This window comes from Rhea pennata, chromosome 16 (assembly GCF_028389875.1).
Source record: "Rhea pennata isolate bPtePen1 chromosome 16, bPtePen1.pri, whole genome shotgun sequence".
Taxonomy (NCBI): domain Eukaryota; kingdom Metazoa; phylum Chordata; class Aves; order Rheiformes; family Rheidae; genus Rhea; species Rhea pennata.
In genome coordinates this window covers 16,819,655-16,845,748 of record NC_084678.1, presented here as the reverse complement: position 1 = coordinate 16,845,748, position 26,094 = coordinate 16,819,655, and the positions used below count along the sequence as shown (strand labels likewise).

At 45.4% G+C, this 26,094-nt stretch overlaps 2 protein-coding genes and 1 non-coding gene across 11 annotated transcripts in view; all 3 read left to right on the top strand.

Annotated features, from left to right (window-relative positions):
• Positions 1-1,254: 1,254 nt before the first annotated feature.
• Positions 1,255-17,986, top strand: TPD52L2 (TPD52 like 2). 9 transcript variants are annotated; one of them, XM_062589031.1, is made up of 10 exons: positions 1,255-1,365; positions 1,713-1,861; positions 3,005-3,153; positions 3,956-4,015; positions 5,503-5,562; positions 9,644-9,745; positions 13,758-13,784; positions 14,654-14,695; positions 15,935-15,983; positions 16,195-17,986. In XM_062589031.1, the coding sequence occupies exons 1-10, from the start codon at positions 1,347-1,349 to the stop codon at positions 16,288-16,290; spliced, it is 753 nt and encodes a 250-aa protein (XP_062445015.1). In that variant the 5' UTR covers positions 1,255-1,346; the 3' UTR covers positions 16,291-17,986. The 9 variants fall into 9 exon arrangements, with proteins under 9 accessions (XP_062445015.1, XP_062445019.1, XP_062445018.1 ...); XM_062589033.1 differs by having other exon boundaries at positions 1,256-1,365; positions 1,740-1,861; XM_062589035.1 differs by lacking the exon at positions 3,956-4,015.
• Positions 17,987-20,755: 2,769 nt separating this feature from the next.
• Positions 20,756-20,827, top strand: TRNAE-CUC (transfer RNA glutamic acid (anticodon CUC)). The gene has a single exon. It is a non-coding gene; the product is annotated as a tRNA-Glu (tRNA).
• Positions 20,828-21,337: 510 nt separating this feature from the next.
• DNAJC5 (DnaJ heat shock protein family (Hsp40) member C5) overlaps positions 21,338-26,094 on the top strand; it is a 38,356-nt gene continuing 33,599 nt past the window's right edge. The window contains exon 1 of the mRNA XM_062589251.1: positions 21,338-21,418. The gene's annotated coding sequence lies outside the window, so the exon portion shown is untranslated. The remainder of the gene's footprint in view (positions 21,419-26,094) is intronic.

Here is a 26,094-nt window from a genome sequence, read left to right as displayed (position 1 = left end):
AGCCCCAAAGCAGGGCCCTGCCCCACACAGCACCCTGCGCCCTATGGCACAGCCTGGCACCTTGAGCTCCACGCAGGCCCCTGCGCCCCATAGCAGGTCTTGGCACCCTGAGCCCCATGTGACCCAGGGCACGGCCTAGCACCCTGAGCCCCACACAGGTCCCTGTGCCCCACGGTACTGCCTGACACCCTGTGCCCCGTGGGGGCCCCTGCACCCCACGGCAGGGCCAGGCACCCTGAGCCCCACACAGGTCCCTGTGCCCCATGGCAGGGCCTGGCACTGAGCCCCACACGAGTCCCTGTGCCCCACGGCATGGCCCTACACCCTGAGCCCCACATGGGGGCCCTGTGCCCCACGGCAGGGCCTGGCACCCTGCAAACCCCATGGGGGCCCCTGCACCCCACGGCAGGGCCAGGCACCCTGCAAGCCCCACACGGGGCCCCTGCACCCCACGGCAGGGCCTGGCACCCTGAGCCCCACACAGGTCCCTGTGCCCCACGGCAGGGCCTGGCACCCTGCAAGCCCCACACGGGGCCCCTGCACCCCACGGCAGGGCCAGGCACCCTGCAAGCCCCACATGGGGGCCCTGTGCCCCACGGCAGGGCCTGGCACCCTGAGCCCCACACAGGTCCCTGTGCCCCACGGCAGGGCCTGGCACCCTGCAAGCCCCACACAGGTCCCTGCGCCCCACGGCAGGGCCTGGCACCCTGAGCCCCACACAGGTCCCTGTGCCCCACGGCAGGGCCAGGCACCCTGCAAGCCCCACACGGGGCCCCTGCGCCCCACGGCAGGGCCTGGCACCCTGAGCCCCACATGGGGGCCCTGCGCCCCACGGCAGGGCCTGGCACCCTGAGCCCCACACAGGTCCCTGTGCCCCACGGCAGGGCCAGGCACCCTGCAAGCCCCACACGGGGCCCCTGCGCCCCACGGCAGGGCCTGGCACCCTGAGCCCCACACGGGGCCCCTGCGCCCCACGGCAGGGCCTGGCACCCTGGAAGCACCCTAGCGCCTGCCAGGGCCCAGCAGCTCCCACCCCCGGGCGCCCGAGCCCGCCCCTCCTCGTCCCGCTACGACACAACGCGCAGTCCCAGGCGATGACGTCATCCCCCGCTCCCCGCGGTGATGTCACCCCCGCCCCGTTTGACGTTTCCGCCCGCGGGAGGGGGGCGCGGGGGAACGTGGCGCCGTCGCCGTGGCGACGCGGCGGGTGACGCCCTCTCCCCGCGCCTCCCCGGAAGCGGGCGGCGCGCGGCGCGGCGCGGCGCTGATTGCGTCACCAGAGGGAGGCGGCGGCGGCGGCGGCGGCTTCTTCTTCCGCGGCGGCTGAACGGTGCCGGGGCGCCGCCATGGAGAGCGCGAGCCAGGGTAGGCGGCCGGGGCCGGGGCCGGGGCCGGGGCCGGGGCCGGGGCCGGGGCCGGGGCTCCCCGAGGGCGCTGGCGGTTCGTCCCTGCGGCCTCGTGTGGGCCCCGCGGCGGCTCCTCAACGGCCGCTGCCTCGAGCGGGGCCGGGAGGCCGCTTCCAGCTCGCGGGCCGCTCTGCTGCCCGTGCCGCCGCAAGGTGCTTGCGGAGGAAGCTCGGGAGTTTCTCTTCCTCTTTCTGTAAAGCATCTGCCCCTTCCTTCACCTTCCCCTGCAGCCTCCCCAGGTTTGCATAACGTGCTTTGCTTGCTGGCCGCTTATCCTGTCTGCGTTCTGCCTCTTGTCTGTGACAGATATCAACCTTAACTCTCCCAACAAAGGTCTGCTGTCGGACAGCATGACAGACGTTCCTGTGGATAACGCTGCTGCCTCAGCAAGGACCTGTGCACCTGAAGGGCTCACTCTTGCTGAAGAGGAGGAATTGAGATCTGAGCTTGCAAAGGTAAAATGACACTTGAGTTTTATCAGCTGGAACTATGTATACCTGTAGTTACATTCCCCTGGGAAGGGAAAAGCAGGAATCTGATGTACCACAGGAGCAGGGTGTTGGGTTTTTTTTTTTTGTTTGTTTGTTTGTTTGTTTTCAGTTTTACATTGGTGTTACCTGGGTCTCTGGATCACTTAGTTCATTGTTAAAATCCGCAAAGCTAACCCATACTTCAGACAACATGGTGTGCTCTTCCCAGAGCTATTCTTAGTTTAGGACTGTAAGGAAATTTTTTTGTGCAGTAAACTTAATTCGGGCTTCATTTGAAGTCAGAAAACTCTTTAGGTAAGTGGTAGGCAAAATAAACTGCTTTTTGTTGGGAACCTGAAACAATGAACTACTTAATATACTCCCTTTTTTTTCTTATGTTTTTTTTTTCCTCCTGGATATTTGTAGGGAACTATTTTTGGTGCTTATATGCTTCTGAAATGTTGAGAGTTTGTAATGTAATACCCTAAAATTTGAGCACATAAGTTTTGAAAAGGTCAGTTTATAATTTCTATCTAAAATGCAGTAGAAGATGGTTTGAGTTGTTCTCCTGCTCTTAATGATGCTAGAGGAAGAAAATTATAAAATAGAAGCAACTGAAACCAGCTGCTTATTAGAGATCCTTCTTATGTCTTTTTCAGAGTACTGAAAGTGTTGTTTGTCATGAGGGTGGTATCACTTCTACTTAGACCTGTGTGACCATCTGGAACAGAACGAACATTGTTTTAATGATGTCAGAGGAAGAGAACTATAAAATAGAAACCTTAGCTAATAAGAAGTATTTGGTAGATGATTTAAAATGATACCTGCTGTTACTGTTGAAATTACAATGCTAGGGTCAAGCTCTGATAAGTCTCAGTGATATTAAGCAGCCAATATACTAGCTTTTGTGGATGTTTTCCTGATGGAAGTCTGAGGTGCAAGTGTCCTGTTGCAGCACCGTTTATGCTCAATTGATTTGTTCTGTGTGCATGTAGAGTTTCCATAAGTTCTCTTATACTCAGGGTAACAAAACTTTTTTTCTTGCAGGGGGAGTGTGGGGGAGGTCCATTTAATTTTCAGAACTTTATTAGGCTGTGGTATTAAGATATGCATGTGCCTCTCTCTAAGGTTGAAGAAGAAATTGGTACTCTCAGACAAGTTCTGGCTGCTAAAGAGAGGCACTGTGGAGAGCTGAAGAGGAAACTAGGTTTGACTCCCTTGGATGGGTTAAAACAAAACCTGTCTAAAAGCTGGCACGATGTCCAAGTCTCCAATGCGTAAGTGTTGTTTGTGGCACAAGTTTCACATTTAAGTATAACTCAATAGAAATTATTTCCAAGCATTACATTCCAAGGCTTTTCCAAATGACAGACTTCTGTTCTGATGGATAGATAGAGTAAAAGGAGAAAAGAATAAATCTGGTTGTTTCACTGGTTTCACGTATCGGTGTAAATAAAACTTTCATGTCTGTAATCTTGATAATCTAGATCACCACTGAATAGAATGGTTTTATTTGCCTGTTTCTGACCATTTCTTTGGGGAGCAGGCTGCTACTGTTCTGTTCTGAGCTCAGGCTCTGAGCTTAGGCTTAGAGAGAAGCAAAAAGTGCTGAAGTTCTACTTTCTAATGTTAGTTTGGAGGCTACCTATTTCCTAGGATGCACAGCTTGAATTAAAAAGCCTATGCTTCTTGGGGCAAAATTATACGATGCTAGTGTTACTGAACAAGTACTAAGAGTATTGTTGCTGTGCTGTTGGGCAGTTCCAGAATGACAGTCAAAGAGGTAAGTTTTTAATGTTGTTATATTTGTGCCCAAGTGTGAGGGGCTCTGAGGATCCACAGATTTTTTTGATTTCCCCCCCCCCCCCAAGTCTAAACGGTTTTGTGCTGCTTAACTGCAATCTAGAGTTACTCATGGTGCTACTGTAGATTTTTGAGCTCATCTCACTGTTTTTCTTTTCCTCATCTCCCATCCCCACCCCTTGTCCAGCTTTTGTTACTCCTTTACCTTAAATCTGTTATTGTCTTCTAAAAATGAATATTGAAGAAACTATATTCATTAATACTTTCTGTTTCTAGTTATGTGGAAACATCTAAGAAACTTGGAGAGTGGAATGAGAAAGTGACACAGTCTGACTTGTGAGTGCCTTGGGCTCCTCAGCAACACCTTCTTGCTCCTTGCTCCGTTCCCCAGTTGTGCTGCTCCTTGTTCTTTCAGGCATCAGGGGTTGATTGGGAGCTGGAGATATGGTGAATTATAGTCAGGACTGTTATTAGCAGCATGCCTGACTTCCAACTATAAGCATCCCTCAGTTGGGAAGGAGATGAATAAAAGCTACTGCTGTCATCTCTCTGGTAGCCTTTCCCCTGCAGAAAAATTCCAATCAGTTACCAGACCACACTTAAATTAAAAAAAAATAATAATTTTCCTGTAACTGGTCTTTCTTAGGCTAGTCTGTTATAACCAGATGTCTTATTACTAGACCTCTATCTTTTTACTCTGAAACTATTTCTCTTCTCCTCACCAGATGTGGTAGCGATCAGTTTGATCATTGGCTTCCTGTATGGCCTTGGGGGAGACAAAGTCTCTGAAGGCGTTCAACTGTAGCTGAAAACATGGGCTATGTAAATACATACATTAGCTTTTGAAAGTTTCCATACTGGGGCTCTGTGGGATTGATGTAGTGATCCTTTTTGACAGCTATGAGGTTTAGTCTTTGCAGTATATACAAGCAGGTGATAAATGTGGACAAGGAATGTCTGGCTACCTTTGTCTCCAGAACTCATTCTTTAGTTGTATTAGCCCTCAATTCATATTAGACATGCATCATTTTGATTTTTGTTGTATAGTTAAATGTCAGGGAGATCTTGAATGTTTTCTGAACTGAGGATTCTTTCCCTTCAGTGTTTTTTTTCAAGGAGATCTTAAGTTAGCTAAGAGTGGATGTGGGTTGGAAGGTTTTCTTCAATAGGCAAAACAGTTAGCTCTGGTTTAATGAGGGATAGCTAACTCTCCATGTGTGGCATGAACTGCCTGACATGTATCACCTCTGACCGCTTTTGTGTGTCGTTTGAGCTGGTACCAGACACTTGTAGCAGGTATATTCAATCTGTTTTTTCCAAGTGTTAATTCTTACAAATAACAGGATATTGGTGTATATATATGCGTATAGGTGTATGTACACACATGCACTCTGCGGATTAGAAGATGAGTCAGTTTTACGGTTTGTCCAGGTCATGCAATGTTGATGCAGCCTTGGGTGTGACAGTCAAATTTTTAGTTTTGTGCTCAGCTCACTGCTCTGTGCTTTTTAGTGTGTAGCTACCATGCAGGTGTAGGGAGGGAGTAGGTGATATGAAGTCTTCCATTTGAAAAATCTTGGCACCTTCTAATCTGCAGGTCTAGTTTGCTTTGTGCTCAGTGTTTGCATATGTTTAAATAAGAAAGAATCCAGGACTTGGATGTTGTCTTCCCTCTCAAAGAACTCTTCTCCCTCTTACTTAGAGGAGGGGGGGGGGAACTTATGATACCTTAAGTGTAAAGAGACACTAATGCTATGGAAAGTGTCAAAAGAAGCATCTGTCATGAATCTTGGCACTGAATCTAACCTCCGTTGTGTTTGTAGATATCTTTCAGCCAGCAGCACACTGGAGGACTGGAATGAAAAATTAACTCAATCAGAAGCGTGAGTGTCTTAACCTTCAGCATTAACAAATGCTTTCATGACAGCCTGCTGCCTCTAGCACTCTCTGCCCCTGCTCACAGTTCTCTGCTTTTAGTCCTATCTAAACTTTTTTCAAGCCTTCACTTTTTTAAAAACTGATAAATGTATCCTCTGTGAGAAGTAGCCTTTCATCAGCTCAGTAACTGAATGATTTCCTGTGGTCTGAGTGACGTTCTCTTCAAATGACTGCCTGCCCTTACAGGGCAACGGGCAGGAGCCACTGAGCACCTGAGACTTGCATGCCATGTTTTATAACTTCAGCTGACAAGTGATAGAATAGACTGGCTTCTTGTAATGCCTCAACATGTAATCATGTTGCTCTGTGGGGAATCAGAACCTTTTTTTTTTCTTTTTTCCTGTAGTACCTGATGAGAGCAAATACAACTTTAGTGTCCAAGGCAGCTGTTCTGTCATTTTGGAGCCCCAAATGAAGTTGAACAGCTTAAACTTCGCAGCTGTTATACTCCTCTTTTTTTTTGCGCATGTGAACAGTCTCTTAGTCATGTTTTTATTGAATGTCTGGAATTAAATTCTCAACTGGACTAAATCATGAAAGTGTATTATGAAAGTTGGCCTTTATCCTTCTCACTGCATCTCTCCCACAGTGTACAGGAGACTCCTCGACAGCAGTGCAGTGGGAGCAAGTAGATAGTGTCTTTATTTTCTGAACTGATTTAGACTGTGGTATGTGTAGGGCTTGGGTAAGCCAGATTGTCCAGTTCTTTGTAGTGGATATGAAATTCAGTCTTCTAACCTGAGCACATGAGAGGCAGCCTATAACTGGCTTGCCATTGGCAGTTTGTGTCAATAGAAAGTATTCTTCATAAGAGGGATGAAAGATGATAGTCCTGCTTTCTGCCTGTGCTCAGAAAAGCTTTCAAATAGGCAAGTTCTACCTTCCAAGTTCATTGTATGTTTTCTGGATTAAAAAGATGTTAGTTGTTGCTGCTTGCTATGTAGTGAATGACCTTTATCCTTGCTGACTGTGTACATGATTCTGGCAGTTTTTAATCATAATTCTTTTTTGGGTGTGCCTGCTAGAATAGAAAACTTCTTGTCATATGTTTTTCCTTGTACTTTAAGTGCAAGAAAAATACATTAGAAATGTGGTTCTGTAGAGTGCTAAGGGCCTTGAATAGCTGTGGCACACTAGCTTTCCTGCTTGCATTGGCACTAGACAGAGTGACAATTCATGCTAACAAGACAGATGCCAGTTAAGAGAGGCAAGGGTGCTTCAAAGGTAAGATTCTAGCAACATTTCAGAAAACAAACAACTTCCATTTCCTTTATCTAAAGCTCAGTAAGTACTAGTGGTCGAGTTCAAGGAAGCAAAGGATGAGGTTTTACTTGTGTTTTGGGATTGTTTGGCAAAGACATCTTCTTTCCTGTTGTTTCAAAGCTTCTCTGAATTGTAGCTGGCAGGTGGCCTGATTGAACTGGAAATGGGCCTAACCTGTGACCTTAGGTGCTTTTGTACACTACTGAATTTCCTGGTAGTTGCTGTTCCTGGCTACAGAACTTGAATTGTCCTCTGCAAGCTGTGTGTGTGTAGAGAGGACAGAAATCAGCCCAGTCTGTCTCTAGCTCCATTTTTTTTGTAACTGGGATGATGGCTTAGTTGGATTTTGAACATAGACGGAGAGCACAAATGGTGATTGCTGTATAAAAGCAAATGAGAGGAAGCTGGTACTAATGGTAAAGAAGAATTTGAGAGTGCAGCTCTGGCCCTTCCCTGGAAGGATGTGCAGGAGAGGGATGCAGTGAAGTGTTTGTATACCACAGGATTCTGAAGTGGACGCAGATCTCTTCTACAGCTTCTCCTTTGAGCAAATTGCCCATCAGAACAGCAAGGTACTAATCATAGCTCATACTTTCTACTTCCAGATCTGGATTATTCCAATACGCTTTGTACCAACATTAAGGGAAGAAAGTGAGTGAGTGTGAATTAGTACTAGTGGTAAACCTGGCAGTGTCAGTTGCAGAAGAGTAGTGTGTTTGTGTGTTTGGTTTTTTTTTTGTTTTGTTTTTTTTTTTTCCAGGGGGTAGGAGATGGGTGGTCAGAGCTAGCTGTAGTTAAGTTGCATTGAAGTCTGGTATGCCTTGACCCTGGTTGTCTCAGATGTGCTTCCATATGTATGCCAATGACGGCAGTTCTGGGTGAAACAGCTCACCTCCTCTGCATTTCCTTGACTCTACCTCCTGCTTGCACTTGTGAGGTGTGCATGTGTGAGAACTGTGGCTGCAGAACCAGGTTGGGGATCTGATTTAGCAGCTGTGTGTTTTTTTTTTTTTTTTTTTTTTTCCTCCAAGCATATTTCATCTGGATCACTTCCTTCATCTTAATCATTGTCAGCACAAACAGCTGTCTTGGCATTATGAAGGAGCACTGTCAGGCAGAAGGAACAGCACTTGGATGCTAGGTCGTCTTGAGTTGGCTTAGAAATAGTGCTATCAAGGGTGAAACAACAGTTGGGAGGTGTCTTACCTTTGTCTGCTGAAGCTAGGCCTAATATCTGAGTTTGCAGTGTGTTTGGTGTGATGGTGTCATTTGATTCTGTAAACTATTCCTCTTATCACTGCTTTGGTACTTGATGCTGATCAGAGAGAGTTCAGTTTCAAGCTGTTTTTCCTTGGCTTGGGTAGAAGTGGTCAGCACAACATATTTCAATGAGTGTGAGGCCCTGGGGTTCAGAGCTTACTATGATAGGAAAGCATGTCTATGAGCAAGCAACGCTAACTACTGCTCTCCTAAATAGTCTTGAGATGACTAGTTCTCACAAAACATCACGCTGTAAAGAAACAATGTTGAGTTCCTCTGTCTGGGCATAGCCTATTAGGTTCTTCTGGAGTCACTGAATTAGTGGAATTAGTCTGGAAAATATTAGGTTACAAGAATGAAAAGACTTCCTTCAGCAGATGTAGAAATAAAGCTGATGCATTTTTGCCCTATTTGTCTTGTGTACGTTCATGATTCCAAAATACTTGATTAGGGTCTAAAAAACAACAACAACAAAAAAACTAAAGCAACATGTTTAGGCATTGTCTCCTGCACTCTGCTCTGGAGAGGATGAGATATAAAGAATTGAGTCAGCTGTAAACATGTTGCTTTTGGCCTCAGAAGTTCGGAGATGTGAACATTAAGTCATTTTTCTCTTAAATATTACAATACAAGTGGATAGGCAAAAAAACCAGAAAAGAATGGGGGGGGGGGAAGCACTACACCCACCCTCAGATTAAATATTTGAAATAAAAAAATTTGGCTTAAGTTGATGGACTTGTTCCTACCTGAACCTTTTCTTACAGTTTGAAGAATGCCGTAAATCTAGATGTTAAATGCAAACTGTAGAAGAACTTAAAGGATGAGTTGATGAAAAAGACTTAAGGAATCTTTGTTCTTAAAATTGTCTCATTTGAAGGAAACCAAGGTTCTCAAGTGTCTGTCTTCTCTAGTTCTTATATAAACTTCTCAAATGTAATCAGCTGCCAAGCATAAACTGTCAGACTTATTGTGGTTAATGGTAACTGATGGGAAACTTCCGTACCAATTTAATTCAAAACTGCAGTTGTAGAGGTAATGCTCATTTCTGCATTTCTTTTCTAGACAGTAACATCAGTATTGCCTCTTCCCTCTGTTCCCTAACACTAACAAATGTTACAGCTTCTTCAGGGCTGCAAATGTATTATGGAATAGGTTCTTTGACTTATTTTCTGAAGGACATCAAAATACAATTTTAGAGCAGATCGGGTATGATGCTATGATGTGTAATTCCCATGTGGAAAACTGGGATTTTTTTGGCAAATGTTTGAGATTTAAAAATACAAAGTGTATGGAAAAGCTAAGCCTGCACTTACTACACTTACGATTTTTTTAAAACTTTATCTTTGAATATGTGTAAAACCGGAGTGGGCTTTTTTTAGTGAAGTCAGTTAAGCTCACTAGCCTAGCTTCTTTCCTTTAATATGGGTTCCTTTTTCAAAAAGGTGGGGTGCTTTTTGCTTTTGGATCTACATGTTAATTCAACTTAGTTTCTCTTCTATATAGTTATAAGAAGACCCAGGAAACCCTGTCCCAGGCAGGACAGAAGACTTCAGCAGCACTTTCCAATGTAGGTTCTGTTATCAGCAGGAAACTTGGCGACATGAGGTAAGATTTCGGTTTTGTGCTCTAGTGTTTTAATTAAAAGATTTAAACAGTTTTGAGACTTTAGACAATAGCTAGGCTTTTTCCTTTTTTCCCCTACTTGGTTGGCAGCACTTTGCTATTGATGGAGTAGCTTCTTCCGTGTGGTCATGTACATCAGACTTTGGGACGCATTAAACGCTCTTAAACACTCCTCAGGAAAAAAACTATTGCTGTCTCCTCTGAAAGTGTTCTAAGACTTGTGTTGATAGAATAAAACCAGCTCATTTCAAAGCACTTAGTCTAATTCAGCTCAAAAGAGCTGACAGAACATTTTTAGTTCCCTTCCCTTTTTATTGTCATATGGTTGTGCTGCAACTTTAATGCTAGCTTCTTGCATATAACGTAAAATTTGACACTTTTCATTATTGAATTAGTCTTCTGCTTTCTCATTGTTATGCTTAGAATTAGGAAGGGGTTGTCATTCCTATGTTCTGTTTTGTGCTTTAAACTGGGGCAAAGTCTGGATGTTGTGCATTGTGCAGTTTCAAATTCCATGCACCATCTTTCCATGGAGAAGAGCAGTGTGACTTTCAAGCATGGCTATGTAGTGTGTTTTGGAAGATATGAACTGATTCAGAAGACTATAATGACATAACTCTTCTTGGGCTTGGTGGTTATCTAGCTTCCTGAAGCAGATGACAGCTGAAGTATTTGCAAATGTAAACCCCTCTGCAATGGAAAAAGGAGGGCTGGTTCTTCTGGCTGCTGGCTAAGGTTCTTGCCCTGTGAGTTTCTCAGCTGTACAAAGTTTAAGGATAGAGCTGATTTACCTCATTCAGGAGTTTAAGCAAAAGACTGTTTCCGTGTTAATGGTGATGTCAAAGGCTTTCATTCAAAATACTCTGCCTGCATTTTTTTTCCTCAGAATTGAGAGCTAATTCTTAATGTACAAGCTGTCTAGATTATTAAGGAAGCATCCTTGGTGCTTGTATTTAACATGATGTATCAGATCTTGGATTGAACAGGCAGTTGTCATTCTTTGTAGGGATTTTCCCATTCCACTGTGGCTGGGAGTATCCAAGTGGTAAGAATTTGTTGGTCTCTGATCACATTGAACTGAAACTCTACATCTATCCTCATGGAGTTACTTACTGTGTTCCTGGAGAGCAATTATTGGTGAATGTTTTTTGTGGCTTGTTCTGAATTTAGGAGAGGACTAGCTGGCTTTCCGGCCTTTCTAGTACTCAAATTTTACTTTTTTTTTCCCTAGAAATTATTTTATCTTCTGAAAGAAGAGATTTAGATATATAATCACTTAAGCTGCCAGCAGATAGACACTGGCAAGATGTAATGGTAATATATTTTGCCAAGTTGATAATGGTAAAATAAATTTGACTGCCTTCTGCAGACTGGTGAGGCTGTTGTTGCAAAGGCATAGGAACTGACCTTTTTGGACCAAACGGGGAACTCCTCAACTGATCTTGCCACCAGAAGCTGTTCTGACAGCCTTGGTCCTGCCTGTCATATTTTGGCTGGTAGAATCCAGTTCACTGTGCAGCTGTGCAAATATTTATGCTATCCCAGGAGCAGATGATGGAGGGAGGGGATATGTGGCCAAGTGAGGAGTGGAACTGTCACTCTTGGTGACAGAGCTGGTCTGACTACATACATATCAGACCTCTGCAACAATAGTATTGCTCAGCACAGTCATAACTTAAACGCCCATATTCATTTTTATGGCTAATACCTTGAGTGATGTGATATTAGAGGTAGCTGCTGTCTTACTGATAATCTGGGATTGTCTCTACCACAGTTATTTCAGTAGGACTTGCTTTGTATATATGGCCTTATGGGGGAACGCAGTAATGGCTTCTAATAAGGCTTTCAGTTTTTCTTTGGATTTATAAACTTGTCTCCTCTGTTGTGCTGAAGTCTTGATATTTCTGATTGTGACTGAAGTTTAGCTTCTGAGCATAAACTTGCACAGGAACTGTTCTGTTTTCTGTGCCTGCCAAGTGAAACTGTAAATGGTATTCTGATATGTGATCAGAGATTACAAGGAGTGAAGTCTGTTTTATTGTTGTGATCACCTCTCTGAATGGATGAGGATGATATCTGTTCCTGGAGAATCTCAGTTCTAGGCCTTGTGGCCTACGCTATAATCAGTGTTGTTACTGTACTTTTTCCTCCTACACTACAAATTCACTTCTAAAGCAGGTTTATCTTCCAACACTGGAAGTGTTGAGATAACAGAAAGGATTTCCTTGTTTAGTCAGCTTTCACCGGTTGATAAATGCAAGGAAAGGATGATGAATGTGGGACAAACACCTCTGATATTCAGAGGGCGTAGTTATAATTCCATTAAAACCGCCTGGACAGAAATGCTATGAAATGAGAGTAAGTTGTCCTTGGCTACAATCTTTACAGTGCTTTAACAGAGTGGTCAAAACACTTTCAAATGCTATAGCTGCAGATTTTGAGGAGAAATTGTGACATTTATGTGATTACTGTACTAAATGTATTAAAGCTATTGTTCTAGTAGATTGCTGGGGGAGGGGGGTGTATCTTTAACAAGTGGGTTCTCTCAAGTTTTGGCTACTTCAGCCTTTTCTGTTATCTCCACTTGCAGTTAAAAAATAAACTGTTAGACGTTATTACATCTTACTGTCTTCATTAAACTGCAAATTGGAAGTGTTTTCTTTTGTGTGATAACAGCTTGCGTTGTGGTTTTTGTCCTCAATACCTTTCATGTTGTCTGATCGAGTTTGCTACTGTACATAATACTACAAGCAAATTTATTATAAAATGTTAATCTGAGCCCCAGAGGTGGCGGCTGTTTCTTGAATTTATATAAAATTTAAATCCTCATGAAAGGAAAAAAAGGATAACAGTTAAGCCCAGGTCAAGAATCTGAGCAAATTTACTGGTGCTTGTAGAATTACGTACAGAGTAGCATGGTGCATGGATATACATATTCTGTGTTCCATTGCTTTAAGTGAGAGCAAGTTAACTTCTATGTTGCATGCAAAGACAGCATTACAAGGAGCCTATCCAGCCAAAGAGCTGATTGGAATAGATGGGGAAATGAAATCATGAAGCCTAGCATCTTTGCTATAGCTGTAAGGAAGGGCCCTTGTACTCCTTGCCAAATACGTCACATCCAGCTTGCCATGACTGCTTCCTGCTGCGCGAATAAAAACAATATTTAAGTGGAATAGAACACTGGCATTTCCAGTAGGGAAACCTCTTCAGACTATCTTGGCAGTCTTAGTAGAAGTAGAAAACCTTGGCTTATTATTTCAGACTACTGAAATGCTACTGTAGTGCAAAATCCGGCATGGAAAGCTGGTAGCTTCCATGTGATAGTTTGCCTTGGAACCTAAAAATGGGCAATCAGTACTTGGGTTGTGGGTTAAGCATCATACCTTCTATCCATATGCTCTTATCTTTTTATTATGTTGATCTGTTTGGGTTTTTTTTGCCTCCCCTTTCTCCCCTTCCCTACCCCCCCCCCCAAGTATAACTTTTAAGATCTGCAGGCTTGGCAACGTATGTGCAGGCATCTGTTTGGTTCCTATTGCAGAGGTGCTCAACCAGCAGTCTGAGCAGTGCTGTTTTTAAATGAGATCTCATAGGGAGGTGGACAAGGTACCTTAGTTAGCTAATTTGGTAAAAGATAAAACCTCAGTTTAGGAAAAAGTGCTCTAAAACTTCAAGTGAAAAAAATGGATCTGGATGAGTAAATCTTCCCGCTGTTCTTTTCCACCTCAATTCAGCACCCTTGTTCTGACTTAGTGTAGATTCTGCTCTCATCTTCTGAAGAAACATCTTAGTTTAGGTAATTTGAATTAATGAAAAGCAATTGCTTTTTGTTTGCTTCTCTAATTTATCTTGAGAGGCTTCCTTCTGGGCAGTTGACTTTGTCCTGTGACCATGTCCTTGCTTAATTGTCCTGTATTTAGTGTTTAGATCTGCACAAGTGTCTGACTACTGCTTCCCTTTTTTCCCCCTCTGCTGTCGTGGGTTTCCTCAGGGCTCATCCCTTCTCGCATTCCTTTAGGTAAGATATTCTTCAAGGCTACTAAATGAGCATATGTTACTTTGCCAAGTCTTTGCAGATGTTAAAGGGGAGGCTGATTATGTAAAGCTTGTCAATGCTTTTGAAATGGAATGAGAAATCTAGCTAAAATCATCTCCTATAATTTTTATATCATGGCTGCAACTTGCAGTGCAGGTTAAGAATATAACACAACTGCAAGTATGAGACCCCTAGCTTAATTATAATATAATGGGACCATGAGCAGTTTACAACAACTTACCAATTTGAAAGCTTATGGTTCAGCGTACCTTTTGGTAGCACTTGCTGCATGCTTTTGCGTCTTTCTGTCAGCCCAAGTTTTGGGAAAGAAAACCTGGGGCAAGAAGTCTTTGCTAGTAAAACTTGATAATGTGAGTAACTTGATACAGTAAAACCGGTCATGCACATTTTTTTGTCTCCTAGAGGTGCCCATGCCTCACCTCTGCATCCATCAGATTTTTGATCATAGGCCAGGTGTCTCTTGTCTTGAGCATAGTTAAAAACCTCTTTTCTAAGGATTGTGTTGTGGGAGATTTGCTTCCGTGTACTGACATAAGCAGATCTGTCCATCAAATTTAGAAGAGCTTTTAAATGATGCGCTATGTTCATTTTCTGCTTGTTCGCTTTCTCAGTTAAGTACTCATGCTAACAGTCCTATGATACAGAACTAGTTCTGAGCTGCAGGCTGTGAAAATAAGGGAAGAGAGGGCTAGCTCTTATTGCTTCAGTTGTCCACAGCAGCCTGTGTGTGGCAGCAAGTGCTTGGAAGTGGGGGTAAACTGCTTTTACACAATGTCTATTTAAAATTGTTGTCTAACTCTTTCCTCCTTGCTCTGAATGCTTCCAAGTAGCAGTTACTCCATTCGCCACTCGATAAGTATGCCAACGATGAGGTAATGTAGCAAACCCCTGTCTCTCCTGAGTGGGGTAGGTGGGATATGTAGCAGACTGTGCCCTGTGGGGGATTTTGGGTTCTAATTTGTGCAATTGGTTCACTTCAACTGATGCTACTTTGATTATGGGGTAGCTGTGTCCTGCAGCTTGAGTAATTCAAGGCTTTGTTAGTCCGAGAACACTACAGGTGCTAATAACTATCAAAATAGACTAAGTGCGCTGTTGCAGCTGTACCAAAGTCTACCTGAAACGTGTAGCTTTCAGAGGTCCCTGAAGGGGATTACAGTTCTCCTCTTACAATGTGCAGCACAGCCATTACTAATACTAAGGTGAATCCTAACTTGAATCTTCTGTCTCTAGCTTAGAAGCTAGGAGCTCTTCTCAAAATGCCTTCATGGTGCATCAGATCTCCATGTAGGACAAACGATTGCTAAAACTGGACCAGGCCTACAGAAGCTCTCCCTATTCATCTTCGTTTCACATTGACAGAGGCTATTTTATGGGCACAAATATGAATCTGAGTAAAAGTAACTAGGATGAGGCTAGTCACTTCCCAGCTCCTGGTGCTTATGCAGGGAAAATAACTCTGTATGAATAATTGCCTGGTCTGAAAGCTCAGTACAGAGCACTCCTTGGAATCATTCACAAGTGGAAAAGCTGTTCAGATTGTCAAATGACTGGCTTATCTTCGTTAGAAATATGAATTTTTCTGCTTAATTTGTTGTGCTGAGGTTCTAAGAGTATTTCCTGATGTAAATGATCACTTCTGTGTCAGTAAAAATCTTGCAGGTTCATGCACATAGCTCTTCCTGTTCTGCCAGCAGGATGTAATATGGGAAAGTGAAGCCTTTAAATCTTTTTCAGCTTTTTCTCTCCATTATTTAAGAAAGTATGCTTTTAGTTAAAAAAAAAAATCACTAGAGAGTCAGCGTATAAGCAGAAAACAAACTAATTCTTAGTTTTACAAGGCTTCCAACTAAGTTCTCTGCTTAGGCAGGTAAATTGGAGTGCACAGACCCCTGTGGTATAAATGTCTGTCTTTAGAGTTTGTATGTAGTGCTTCTGCCTGTGTGTGAGATTCATGCCACAAGACAGCTGAGTGAGGAGCTAGAAGTGTTTGGGTACTACTGCTCTTACATGGGAAGGGCAAGAGAGCCTGGTCACAGTGGGTGGCCTATTTTAGTTAAGAACTAACTTGTCGTCTTGTCTTTTTTTATTTTTTCCTTCTTTTCTTCAAGGAATTCTGCAACCTTCAAGTCATTTGAAGATAGAGTTGGAACCATAAAGGTAACTGTCTCCTCTGTCTCATAAACATAGTGTGAAATCTTAGGCAGAAACTTTAATTTCTGCCATGTTTTTCTTGTAGACTAGTATTCAGGCAAAAGGCCTCTCAGATGCATGAAGTCTTTGCTACGGGAGGTGACCTTGACAAAGGAGAATTTACTTGTCATTCTCAGTGTTGGTTTCTTATTATCCTAACTCTCTTTTCTCCTTTCAGTCCAGAGTGGTGGGCAGCAGGGAAAATAGCACTGATGGCCTCCACTCCCCGCCAGGAGCTGGAGACAAGCCTCCACAAGACAATGCTCCTTTCTAGACTTGCTATATGGCTTTGCACGGCTGTGCACAACTGCAAGAGCAAGCCCCCTTCCTTCCCAAATCTTCACAACAGCAACAACATGCGAGTGCAAGAAGGGGCTGAGAGCCAGTCTAGAGAGATCCATAATCCATTCATAGACACTGCTACTGGATCCAAGTCAAAGAGAATGCAAAGTTTTGTACACAAATATTTTACACTAAAGTTTGTAAATGAAATGTATCACTGTGCTGTCCTTTTGGGAGAGCACTTCAAAATGGAGTTTCCTTAAGGTAGCTCAGAAATGCCATTGGTTTAGAGAGAGAAAAATCTTTTCCTTGGCTCTCATAACTTTGGACAGGAAAAAGTAACTGTGAGCAGGAAAGGAGGAGAACAGTTAAAGGAGAAGTCAAGTGCATGAGGATCTTAGCCTCAGCTTCTGGTGATGCTCTGTGTTCAGAGCACACCATGCAGTTACTTTGTGATCTCCCAGCCTTCTCCCATTATGGTTTTTTTCCTGCTCTCAGTGGGGTAGTCTGGTAAATGGGGTGAACTTTTTTCTGGGCTCCCAAAAGGGAAACTTCACTTAGCAGCTGCCTCATTGTTACACTAATGCTCTAGCTTTAACAAAACTAAAATCTTTATTTTTAAATGCAATGAACTTTAAGGAGAGGGAAAAAAATAAAAAAAAAAAAACAGCTTTGGCATCATATAGGGAAATGTTCCCCTGGACTCTGAAATGCAAGCCTTACATCACTTTATGCTTTACTTGTTTATAATTTTTTCTCTATAGAGGGGACTGTGAGGGTTACAAAGCTGAATATTGAGCACTGGAGTTTTGCATCATACAGTAGTAGCAGCATGCTTATAAGCCAGTTCTTGTGTTAATTTTCAGTGGTGCGCTCTGTTGCTTGAGTGTATGAAACTTGCTTCTCCCTTCTCAGTTTATGCGTTCATTCTTGGAGGAAGAATTTCTGAAGGCTGCTAGCAAGAAGTCCAGATTAGGGAAGGACAAAGCTGTCTCTAGCAATATGGACACTGTATTGGAGGGTCTTTGCTCTGTGGGACACTCCATCTGGTACATCTGACTGTGACTATGTTCTCTCAGCTGAGAGCCCCAGCTATGATCTTGCTTTACAAAAAATGGTGGCGAGTCATGAAGCTCAACCAGTTTCCCAAGTGGCTGGATGTTTTGCTATTCTGATGTCCAACTTCATTGCTCAGGAGCTGTACAACTAAGTTTTCCTATAGAGGCCTGATCTTATTCTAGGCACATCAAAAACACCTAGAGTGAGCAATTCTGTGCCTTAGAGGTGAAGTGGGATTACTCAGGTCTTTAGACTTGTTTATGTACATATCTGAGTAGTTTTAGTGGTTATCACCCTAGAGGGACTGAACTTTCTCTGCCTCTTCTCTAGAGAAGCAAGTTTTGACACTTTTATCTTTTGACTAATTTCAGTTTCCCTCACCTCCTGCTCCCCTCCCTCTTCAGGTCTGGGGACATGCTATGAAATCCTAGAAGGCAGATGTACTAGGCAGTAGGTGGAGTGTAGAGTGTCATTTATGGGATTTCCTTGTTTGTGACTAAAGCCAGCCTCAATGTGAGGAACAGTGTCAGTGAAATGGGTACTGCTGGAGCTTGGGTATTGAACTGTTTCTCTTTACAGATAAATGCGGAGGAGAAGTGTCAATAAAGCATTCCTTTGGGAGAAAATGAGTTGATGTTTTTTGTCTCATTCTATTTAACAGTACTGAATTCTGTTCTTAGTGTTGTGAATGCATTGGGCAAATTCCAGCTACCTGCAGTAACTTCTGGTAAGTGCTCCTCTCTGACTTGGTGGTCTGTTGGATCTCTGGAAGATTTTCATTAAGTGATATTTTAAATAATGTTTCCAGTCTGGAATTCCCATTTGAGTTACTAAACACCAGCCACTTCTGACACACATAGCTATGCTCAACTAAAGTGGGGGGCATTGTAGCCCCACATATTTCCTCTAAGCAATGTTATACTTCTAAGCATTGGTGCTGCAGGTTAGCCAGACATGCCTTGAACTTCCTTACTCTGTTTTTCTGGATTTATAGTGTTGGGCTGTGGCTGCAGCGGTAACCTTGGCAGTTGGAGCTGAAGCGTGAGGAACTTCTAATGTGGAAAAGGAGCAGCTGTGATGCTGGCTCATATTTACAGTGTGCTACCCCAGGGATCAGCTTCTTGGAAGCTGCGTAGCAGTCGCTACTGATTTAAATGGCACCGTAAAGGCGGAAGTGATAAATTATGACTTCAACTGGGATCTGCTCCCTTAAATTTAAAAGGAGCTGTGGAGAGTAGGTAAATGGTATAAGAGAGGACAACAGGGTGCCAAAACTGCACATTGTATTGTATCTTCAGAGGAAGGTTGTCTGGCTGAACTGATGCATCTGCCTGGTGGTGAGGATTTTTTGTCTTGTTTGTGTGTGCAGGATTTGTTGAGGTGTTTTTTGGTTTTGGGGGGCAGTGTGGTGGTGGTGGAGTTGCTATTTGACTTCCATGAATAAAACTGCCTCTCTCTGCAAGTGGTTTAAGAGTAAGGGGTTCAATATAATAGGTCATCCTGGAGCCTTTTGTGGAGGAGAGATCCTAGAGCAGGTAGTGAGGCAGGGAGAGCCCCAGGTGGGGAGCTGTGTCTGGCAGCTCCCCGGGGAGAGCCCGAAGGGGTAGAGAGGTGCTTTTCTTTCTCTCTAATCTCTTCTATGAAGGGAACTGAAGTGTTGAAGGAAGGTTAATTAAGCACTGTTTAACCTTCCTGGTTATAGGCTTCAAAGCGTCTTTGCCAGTTCCTGGTATCTAAGTGCATTCCTTGGGTGCCAGCTCTTGCATATGAAAGCCCCAGTTTCCCATTTGGGCTGAGCCCTGACTGCAGTGTCTTGTGCGTGGGTACAAGCTGGGTTGGGGAAAATGCACCTGCCTTCCCCATGAAAACCCAAGGCCAGAAGTGTACATAGCCACCTTGGCAACCTCTTGAACACACACCTGCTCTGCTTTAACCAAGGGAAAGGGGTTTGATAACAATAATCCAACTCTGTCAGTAGTCTTGGTGGATTTAGAAGGGCCTCTGGGTTCCTGGTGTCCCAGGGCAACTCTCCTGCTTTCTCAGAGCCTGTTTTGGTCTGGAGATTTGTCTTGGAGATGTGTGTGTATTTAGAGCTGCTCCCCTTTCTCCACCCCCCCCCCCCACTGTTGCTTCTCTTAGATGAAACATCTCGGTACAAAACATAGAGTAACAAGGTCATCCCCATGACCATCATGGTTTGTTGTTGCTTGCTAAGGTGGCTCCCGAGCCTGCAACCTTGGCTTGGAAGGAGAGATGAGATAGCCCTGTGCAGGGCACCAAAACCACCTGTGACACTGCAGAGAGACCTCCCTCATGCTAAAGGAGACGGTGAGCACCCATGCCTGAGGCGCGCGAAGCGGTTAAAGGGTCAGAGGAAGCCAGGTTGCTCCGTCCCCCAGAGCAAGAACAAGCAGTTAAGTGACAAAATTAAAAAGCAACTGATTGCAAAGAGATAAAAGGAAATGTTTTTTTTTTTCCTTGTCTGTATAAGATTCCTCCTTAAAAAAAGAAAGATTTGATATTTGTGCTTGCAATGGGTTGCACAACTGCTCCAGGGGCTGGGAGCACGTGGGTCCCCCTGGGCAGTGCGACAGAGATGGCAGCTGGAGGCAGAACAACCCTCTTCCCTCCAGGGAAATCAGCCGTGTCCTTAGGGTGTGACGACAACCCCTGTCCCTTTTCCAGCGCCATGCTGAGGTCTTTGCCTAGGGCCAGCCCGGTCCTGCGTGGGGGCTGGGGTGAGTCCAGCATCTCCTGTCCATCGCAGGCTTGTGCCCCGGGGTCCCCAGACCCAATATCCGCACTGGTGAGTCCAGCAAATAGCTGGTGTCGAGGGGAAAGGAGCTGGATCCGCTCCGGAGCACTGGTACCGCTGAGAGCAGGGCCGGGGGCTGCCGCGGCCACCGGGAGCTGCAGCAGGAGCAGGGATCGCGCACAGCCGCGTGTGATGCCATCAGCAGCGATGACTCCAGCAGCAAACAGCCTTCGTCATCGTGCGTTTCTTTGAAACGTGAGTCAGAGGCGGCAGCCGGGAAAGGCTGTCGGAGCACCGCAGACGAGGCGCCGTGCGGCCGGGCCCAGCAGCAGCGCCGGGGCCTGCCGGCCTCCGCTACGCGGCCGCCTCTCCTGTGCCGGCAGCTGCCTGCCGCGAGCTGTGCGGGGCGAGGGCGGGAAAGCCATGGTGTCCCCCCCCCCCCCCACCACCACCACCTCGACCACCCCCCCGACCCGCTGCTGCCCGCTGCGAGGTACGTGCGCTGCAGCACCCCCCCCCCCCACCCCGGCCGCTCCGCCCCGCCTGCAGCTCCGCCCCTCGCCGCCAGGGGGCGCCGCCGCGCGGCAGCGACCGGCCCGGCGGGACTCCTGACAAGTGCCGAGCGGAAAGTTTCACTCAGAGCTCCCTGGTGGTCTAGTGGTTAGGATTCGGCGCTCTCACCGCCGCGGCCCGGGTTCGATTCCCGGTCAGGGAAAGAGTTCTTTTTTTCCTCCTTCCTCCCATCGTTCTGAACGCTTTTCTGGGAGCTTTTTGGCGCGTGTCGGTGTCTCCCGCAAACGCGCGCGGACTCGCGCGGCTCCGCGACGCGCGTAACGCTGCCACGCAGCCCACAGCATACCTCCACCCGCAAATCTCCCTGCGCGCATGCGCAGCTCAGCCCCCCCCCCCCCCCCCCCCCCCCACACACACACCCGCGCGCGCGCCTCGCCGCGGGTGGGGGGGGGTTTGAGGGGGGCTGCGTGCTCGCGCCCGCGCGGGGCGGGGGCGGGGCGGGGGCGCGCGCGCAGTCGCCGTGCGGCGGCGCTCGCCCCTCCCCCGCCCGCGGTCGGCGACGCCGGGTGCCGCTCGGTGTCTGGCGGAGGGCGCGCGGCGGCGGCGGCGGCGAGCGCGGCAGCTGCTGAGGGCGGGGGGCGCCGCCGCTACCCGGCCCGGCCCGGCCCGGCCGCCTCGTCGCTGTGAGCAGCCGCCGCGCCGCACCGCGCCGCGAAACGACGCGACACCGCCGAGGCGGCCTCCTGCGCGGGGCTGCCCGGCCCCCGCCCGCCCGCCCGCCCGCGGGGCGCAGGTGAGCGCGGCGCGGCGCGGCTGGGGCCTCGCTCGCCCCGCCGGGCCCGGCCCGCAGGCCGGACGCCAAGATGGAGGTGGCGGTGCCGGGGGGGGGGCGCTGCGGCGCGGGCGGCCGGGGGCGGCCAGGCGGGGAAGCGGGATGGGGGGCGCTGAGGGGACGGGGCCAGGCCGGGGGGATACTGGGGGGCTGAGGGGATGGAGCCATGGGGGTGAGATGAGGGGATATTGGGGGGGCTGAGGGGATGGGACCAAGCCTAGGGGTGAGATGGGGAGATATTAGGGGCTGAGGGGATGGGGCCGGGGCCAGGCGGGGGGGTGAGGTGAGGGGATATTGGGGGGCTGAGGGGACAGGGCAAAGCCGGAGGGTAAGAGGGGGGGGCATTGGGGGGCTGAGGGGATGGGGGGGTTATTAGCTGGCTGAGGAGGATGAAGGCCAGGCATGAGGGTGGGATGGGGGGGCTGAGGGGATGGGGCCAGGCCTAGCAATAGGATGTGGAGGATACTGGGGGGCTGAGGGGATGGACCAGGCAAGAGAGAGGCATGGGGGGGATGTTGCGGGGCTGAGGGGGATGGGACCAGGCAAGGGGGTGGGGGGACATTGAGGGGCTTTGCACTGGGGGGCAGAGGGATGAGGCAGAGTGGATGGGGTTTCTGGAGAGATGAAGGAGCTGAGGGGGAAGGAAGATGGGTTTGGGGGGGAGTGGTAGGGCATGGAAGGGGGGAGGAGAAGGGGTATGGAGAAGGGCTGGGAGGAGCTGCCAGGCGTAGGGGAAGGGGCAATGCGGAGTGAGGAGGATGATGGAGCTCACAGAGAGAGGAGAAGGGCAGAGGATGAAGGGGGCAAGGGGAGCTGGGGAGGTGCAGTGGCCAGGAAGGGCGGGGTGCTAGTAGAGGTGGGCAGTAGGGTGGGAGAATTAAAAATTAAGAGGGAGATTTTGCTGTGAGGGGAGCTGGAGGAGAGGGCACTGGAGAGAGAATGGAGTGCCTCAGGGGAAGGTGGGATATTCCTGCCTCTTCCTGCTGTCTGCTGGGTCTGGATCGTAAAGGTGGCCGATTACTAAGGCGTTTCTTGAACCTGGATTTGGGGTGTGTGTGGAATTGGCTCTTGGGGTGCTCTGTCTTTGTGGGACAAAGCAAGTCTTCTCAGTTTGCTACAGATTTCATAAAGCATCCGTTTGTGATACAGCATTGGAAAAATTATAGGCATTGTGTCTTCCTTGGGGACCTCCTGCTTTGGGTGGTGGTGGAAATCCCGTCTTTCTCCTCCTCCCACCCACATGCGCATTCCTTAGTTGAGAGAACCATGGTGTTTTAGGGGCTTGCATCCTCTGTCTCTGAGCTGTGAAAAATTCCAAAAAAGAAATCAAGAGGCCTGCAAAGGTGAATTCTAAATGAAAGTTATTTATATTATGTGCAATCTATGATTCATGATGACTGTTCTTAGCTTGAGGGATTCCCCCCCTTTTTTTTTTTGCTTCCCCTTCCTTATATTGTTCTACTTATTTTTTAAAAAATAATTTGTTACTGCTCAGATTATTATGTGTTTAATGATGTATTGACAATGGAAAGTAAATCCAGGCTTTAAAACAAGAAACTTGCAAAGGAAGCACAATTTTATTTATTTGTGCAGTATTTTCTGGTTCTTGAATTAAGAATTCTAGTCAGGTAATTCTTATGATGTTCTCTTTGAATGTAACTGGATGAAGCATAGGCAGTGAATTTACAGATAGCGCTTTGCTCTTGCTTTTATGCTTTATCAGTATCTTGCTGTTATATGCATAGTGACACAATGCAGTTGACTTTATTATTGGAGTATATTACACCGATAGAGCCGTTTCTCCCTTGGAGAGCAAGGTGAAAGCCGTCCATGCCTGACTGTCGCTGTAAAAAGAAAGGAAAGCTAAACACTTTTTATTTTCTTTAGGTTTGTTTTTATTGATCCATTGTTTTCCATGCAATGTATGCTGAGAGTCATTGCTGTAGAGCTCTGTATGCATAATATTCACTCTTATGCCATAGAGCTTTAAAAAATTGCATAAATTTGGTAAATCATCTTGCATCAATACAAAGAAATTATTCCTACAGCTAATATCTGTCTGATAGTCTCATATTAGCATCTCTTAAGGAAATGAAAATGTTAAATACGTATTTAGATACCTTATTAATTTGCTACTGTTGAGGCAAAAACTTGTGGGCCGCCAGTGGCTGACTGGTGATGTTTCAGCCATTTCATTGGTAAGTTAAGCTATCAAAAGTATGCATCTCTGAAAGGAGACAAAAGATTCTTAATTTTCCTTTTAAAATATTTCAAGATGTTTACTTGTTTAAATTCTTGGATATTATCAGCCATGTTTAAGTTAAAATTATTATTATAAACTCAATTTCAGATGAAATGGTTTTAGGTTTTAAGGAATCCATTAATTTATGGCTGATTGGGATTACTGTTTACGTTTTTGTTTGTATTTCATATAAAATGGCAGAGTCCTAATCTGACTAGAAGATCCTAAGAAATAGATGTCAAATTCATTGGCATTAGTGACTTAGCTCTAATAACTCTAAATAAAATTATGCTTTAGGAGTGAGGAAAGAGGGGAGACAGAAGCTAGAGATGATGAGAAATTATCTTTAATATGTGGACTGTAAAATGAAAAAATATTTATTTTTCTTGATTGCCTTCCTGTGCTCTAAGACTCGTGGTTTAAGGTTGTGCTCTGTGGTGCTCCATGTACTTCTGAGAAACTTGTCATGGTGCTAGCTTTGGCCCTGTGGAACCTGTATTGTGGATGACCTAGAAATTGGAGATGAGATTTTCAATCAAATAAGTTTTTATAAGCATGAATGAATATTTTTTCTTTCCTTCCTTCTTTATTTCATTTTAGTTACTGCTCACTGCCTTTAAATGAAAGGGAAGAAGCTGCAGCTTAGTCTGAGACTTTTTTTCCTGCTAATTTTTTGATGCTTTGTATTGATAAATAATAGGCTGTAGATGCAAAGTGCTGGAAGACTAACGTAGTGGTTTCCTAGCTTCACAGGGCGGTTGTGTGCTTTATCTAACTGTCTCTTATCAGTGAATATCTGAAAAAAGTCATGGCTTTGTAATATGTTTTGTCTTTTAACATAGATCTTATCTCTGTGTTGATCATATCCAAAAAGTATAAATAATCTTTCAGTTGTTTATAAATACCAAGAAATCTGTTTTTTGATGAGTTAGTTTTTTTGATTTTTTTTTTTTTTTGGTAACTCAGTTGTAGTAAGCCCATGCGATTTGTGACTGATGGAGCATGGTCATCAACCTAACTTCAGTTATGAAGTCTAATTTGCAAGTTACGCTATTAGGAGGTAGTAGTCATCATCAATGATGCTGCTAATCATCTTGTATCTTCTCTTAGTAAACTTTGAGAGAGATTTTTCTTTGTGTTTAAGGCACTTTGACAGTGAATATTAATTGCAGCCTGAGTGAATTACTTAATAAAATATGGTTTTGGTTAAAAGTAAAATTTGCTGACAGGAAAGTGGACATAATATAAGATCAGAAAATGGTTCTGCAGATTTTTTTTTGTCCATGAAAAAGACTTTTATTATTATTATTATTTGTCTGTTATAATTAGCCATGTTTCTCCCTTTTGTTCGGTTTGCCAGTGTTTTCTTTTTAAAGTACTATTGATGTTAATATCCAGATTTAAATACTATTTCTATACGTTTGCAAAGGAAACAGATTGACAGAACTTTCATACAAAGCTTCTATTACGTATACAATTGAATGCTCTAGTATCTTCCCCAAAGCATGCAAAACAGTATCCTCCAGCATTTTTACTGCTTTTCCATCCTGTCAAACATGCAGGCATTGGAGTTACTTTAAGATAATTTTAATAAGCTAACTGCTTTTCATTCACAGTTTGATCTTGAGCCATATGAGTCCTGTCTGTTTTGCTTTGCCACTTAATTTTTCATTCACATCAAGAATCCTGTCGTTGTGGATGAGACTAAAACTGGGAGGAAAGGCTTGCTGGTCGGGCTTGCTCCTCTGGAGCTGTCCAGCAGGCCCGAGGGCACACTGGCTTCTTCCGCAGCTCCTGCAGTGGTCATCCTCCTTGAGGTTTACTTGCCTGTTTCATGACTCACTGGGTAGGTGACGGAGTGGCACATAGAGGGATTGTCTGTTCTTAGGAAGGTGTGGTCCTTCTGTCTCCCACCGCTAGTCTGAGGAAATAAATTTTCAAAGAGTAGGTTTGTGTTCTGTTTGGCAAGTCCTTTAATTTTCATGATGTGACCCCAAACTTGCAAACAGATGGCACAAAGGACTGCAGTGGACCAGTTTACAGTCTCAGGAAATAGTTGTATGACCACCTGTGCTGTAAGACAGATGGATCGTGTCAAAAATACATAGATGGAGGTATGAGGAACTTACCTAACACTGATGATCAAAGTGATTTTTTTCAACATTGTAAAAAAAAAATTGCTTTATTTGTGCTCCAATAATAAAAATCAGTAGAACTGATCTTATAGAACTGATCTATATAAATACTTTGTGTATTTAATTCTTTAGTTACTGGCCAATAAAGCTCTTTTAGACATTCAGGAATATTTGGCGATTCTCTGGACTCTTGCAAAACAAAACTTGGGGGGGGGGGGCGAAGAGGGATTAGGGGACTGATCTTGGTACACTTGGTCAGC

Excerpts from the sequence above, each read along its gene's own strand:
- TPD52L2 (XM_062589031.1), top strand. Across the intron at positions 4,016-5,502 it reads AAAGTGACACAGTCTGACTT|ATATCTTTCAGCCAGCAGCA; the intron begins GTGAGTGCCTTG and ends TTGTGTTTGTAG. Across the intron at positions 13,785-14,653 it reads CCCTTCTCGCATTCCTTTAG|CAGTTACTCCATTCGCCACT; the intron begins GTAAGATATTCT and ends GCTTCCAAGTAG.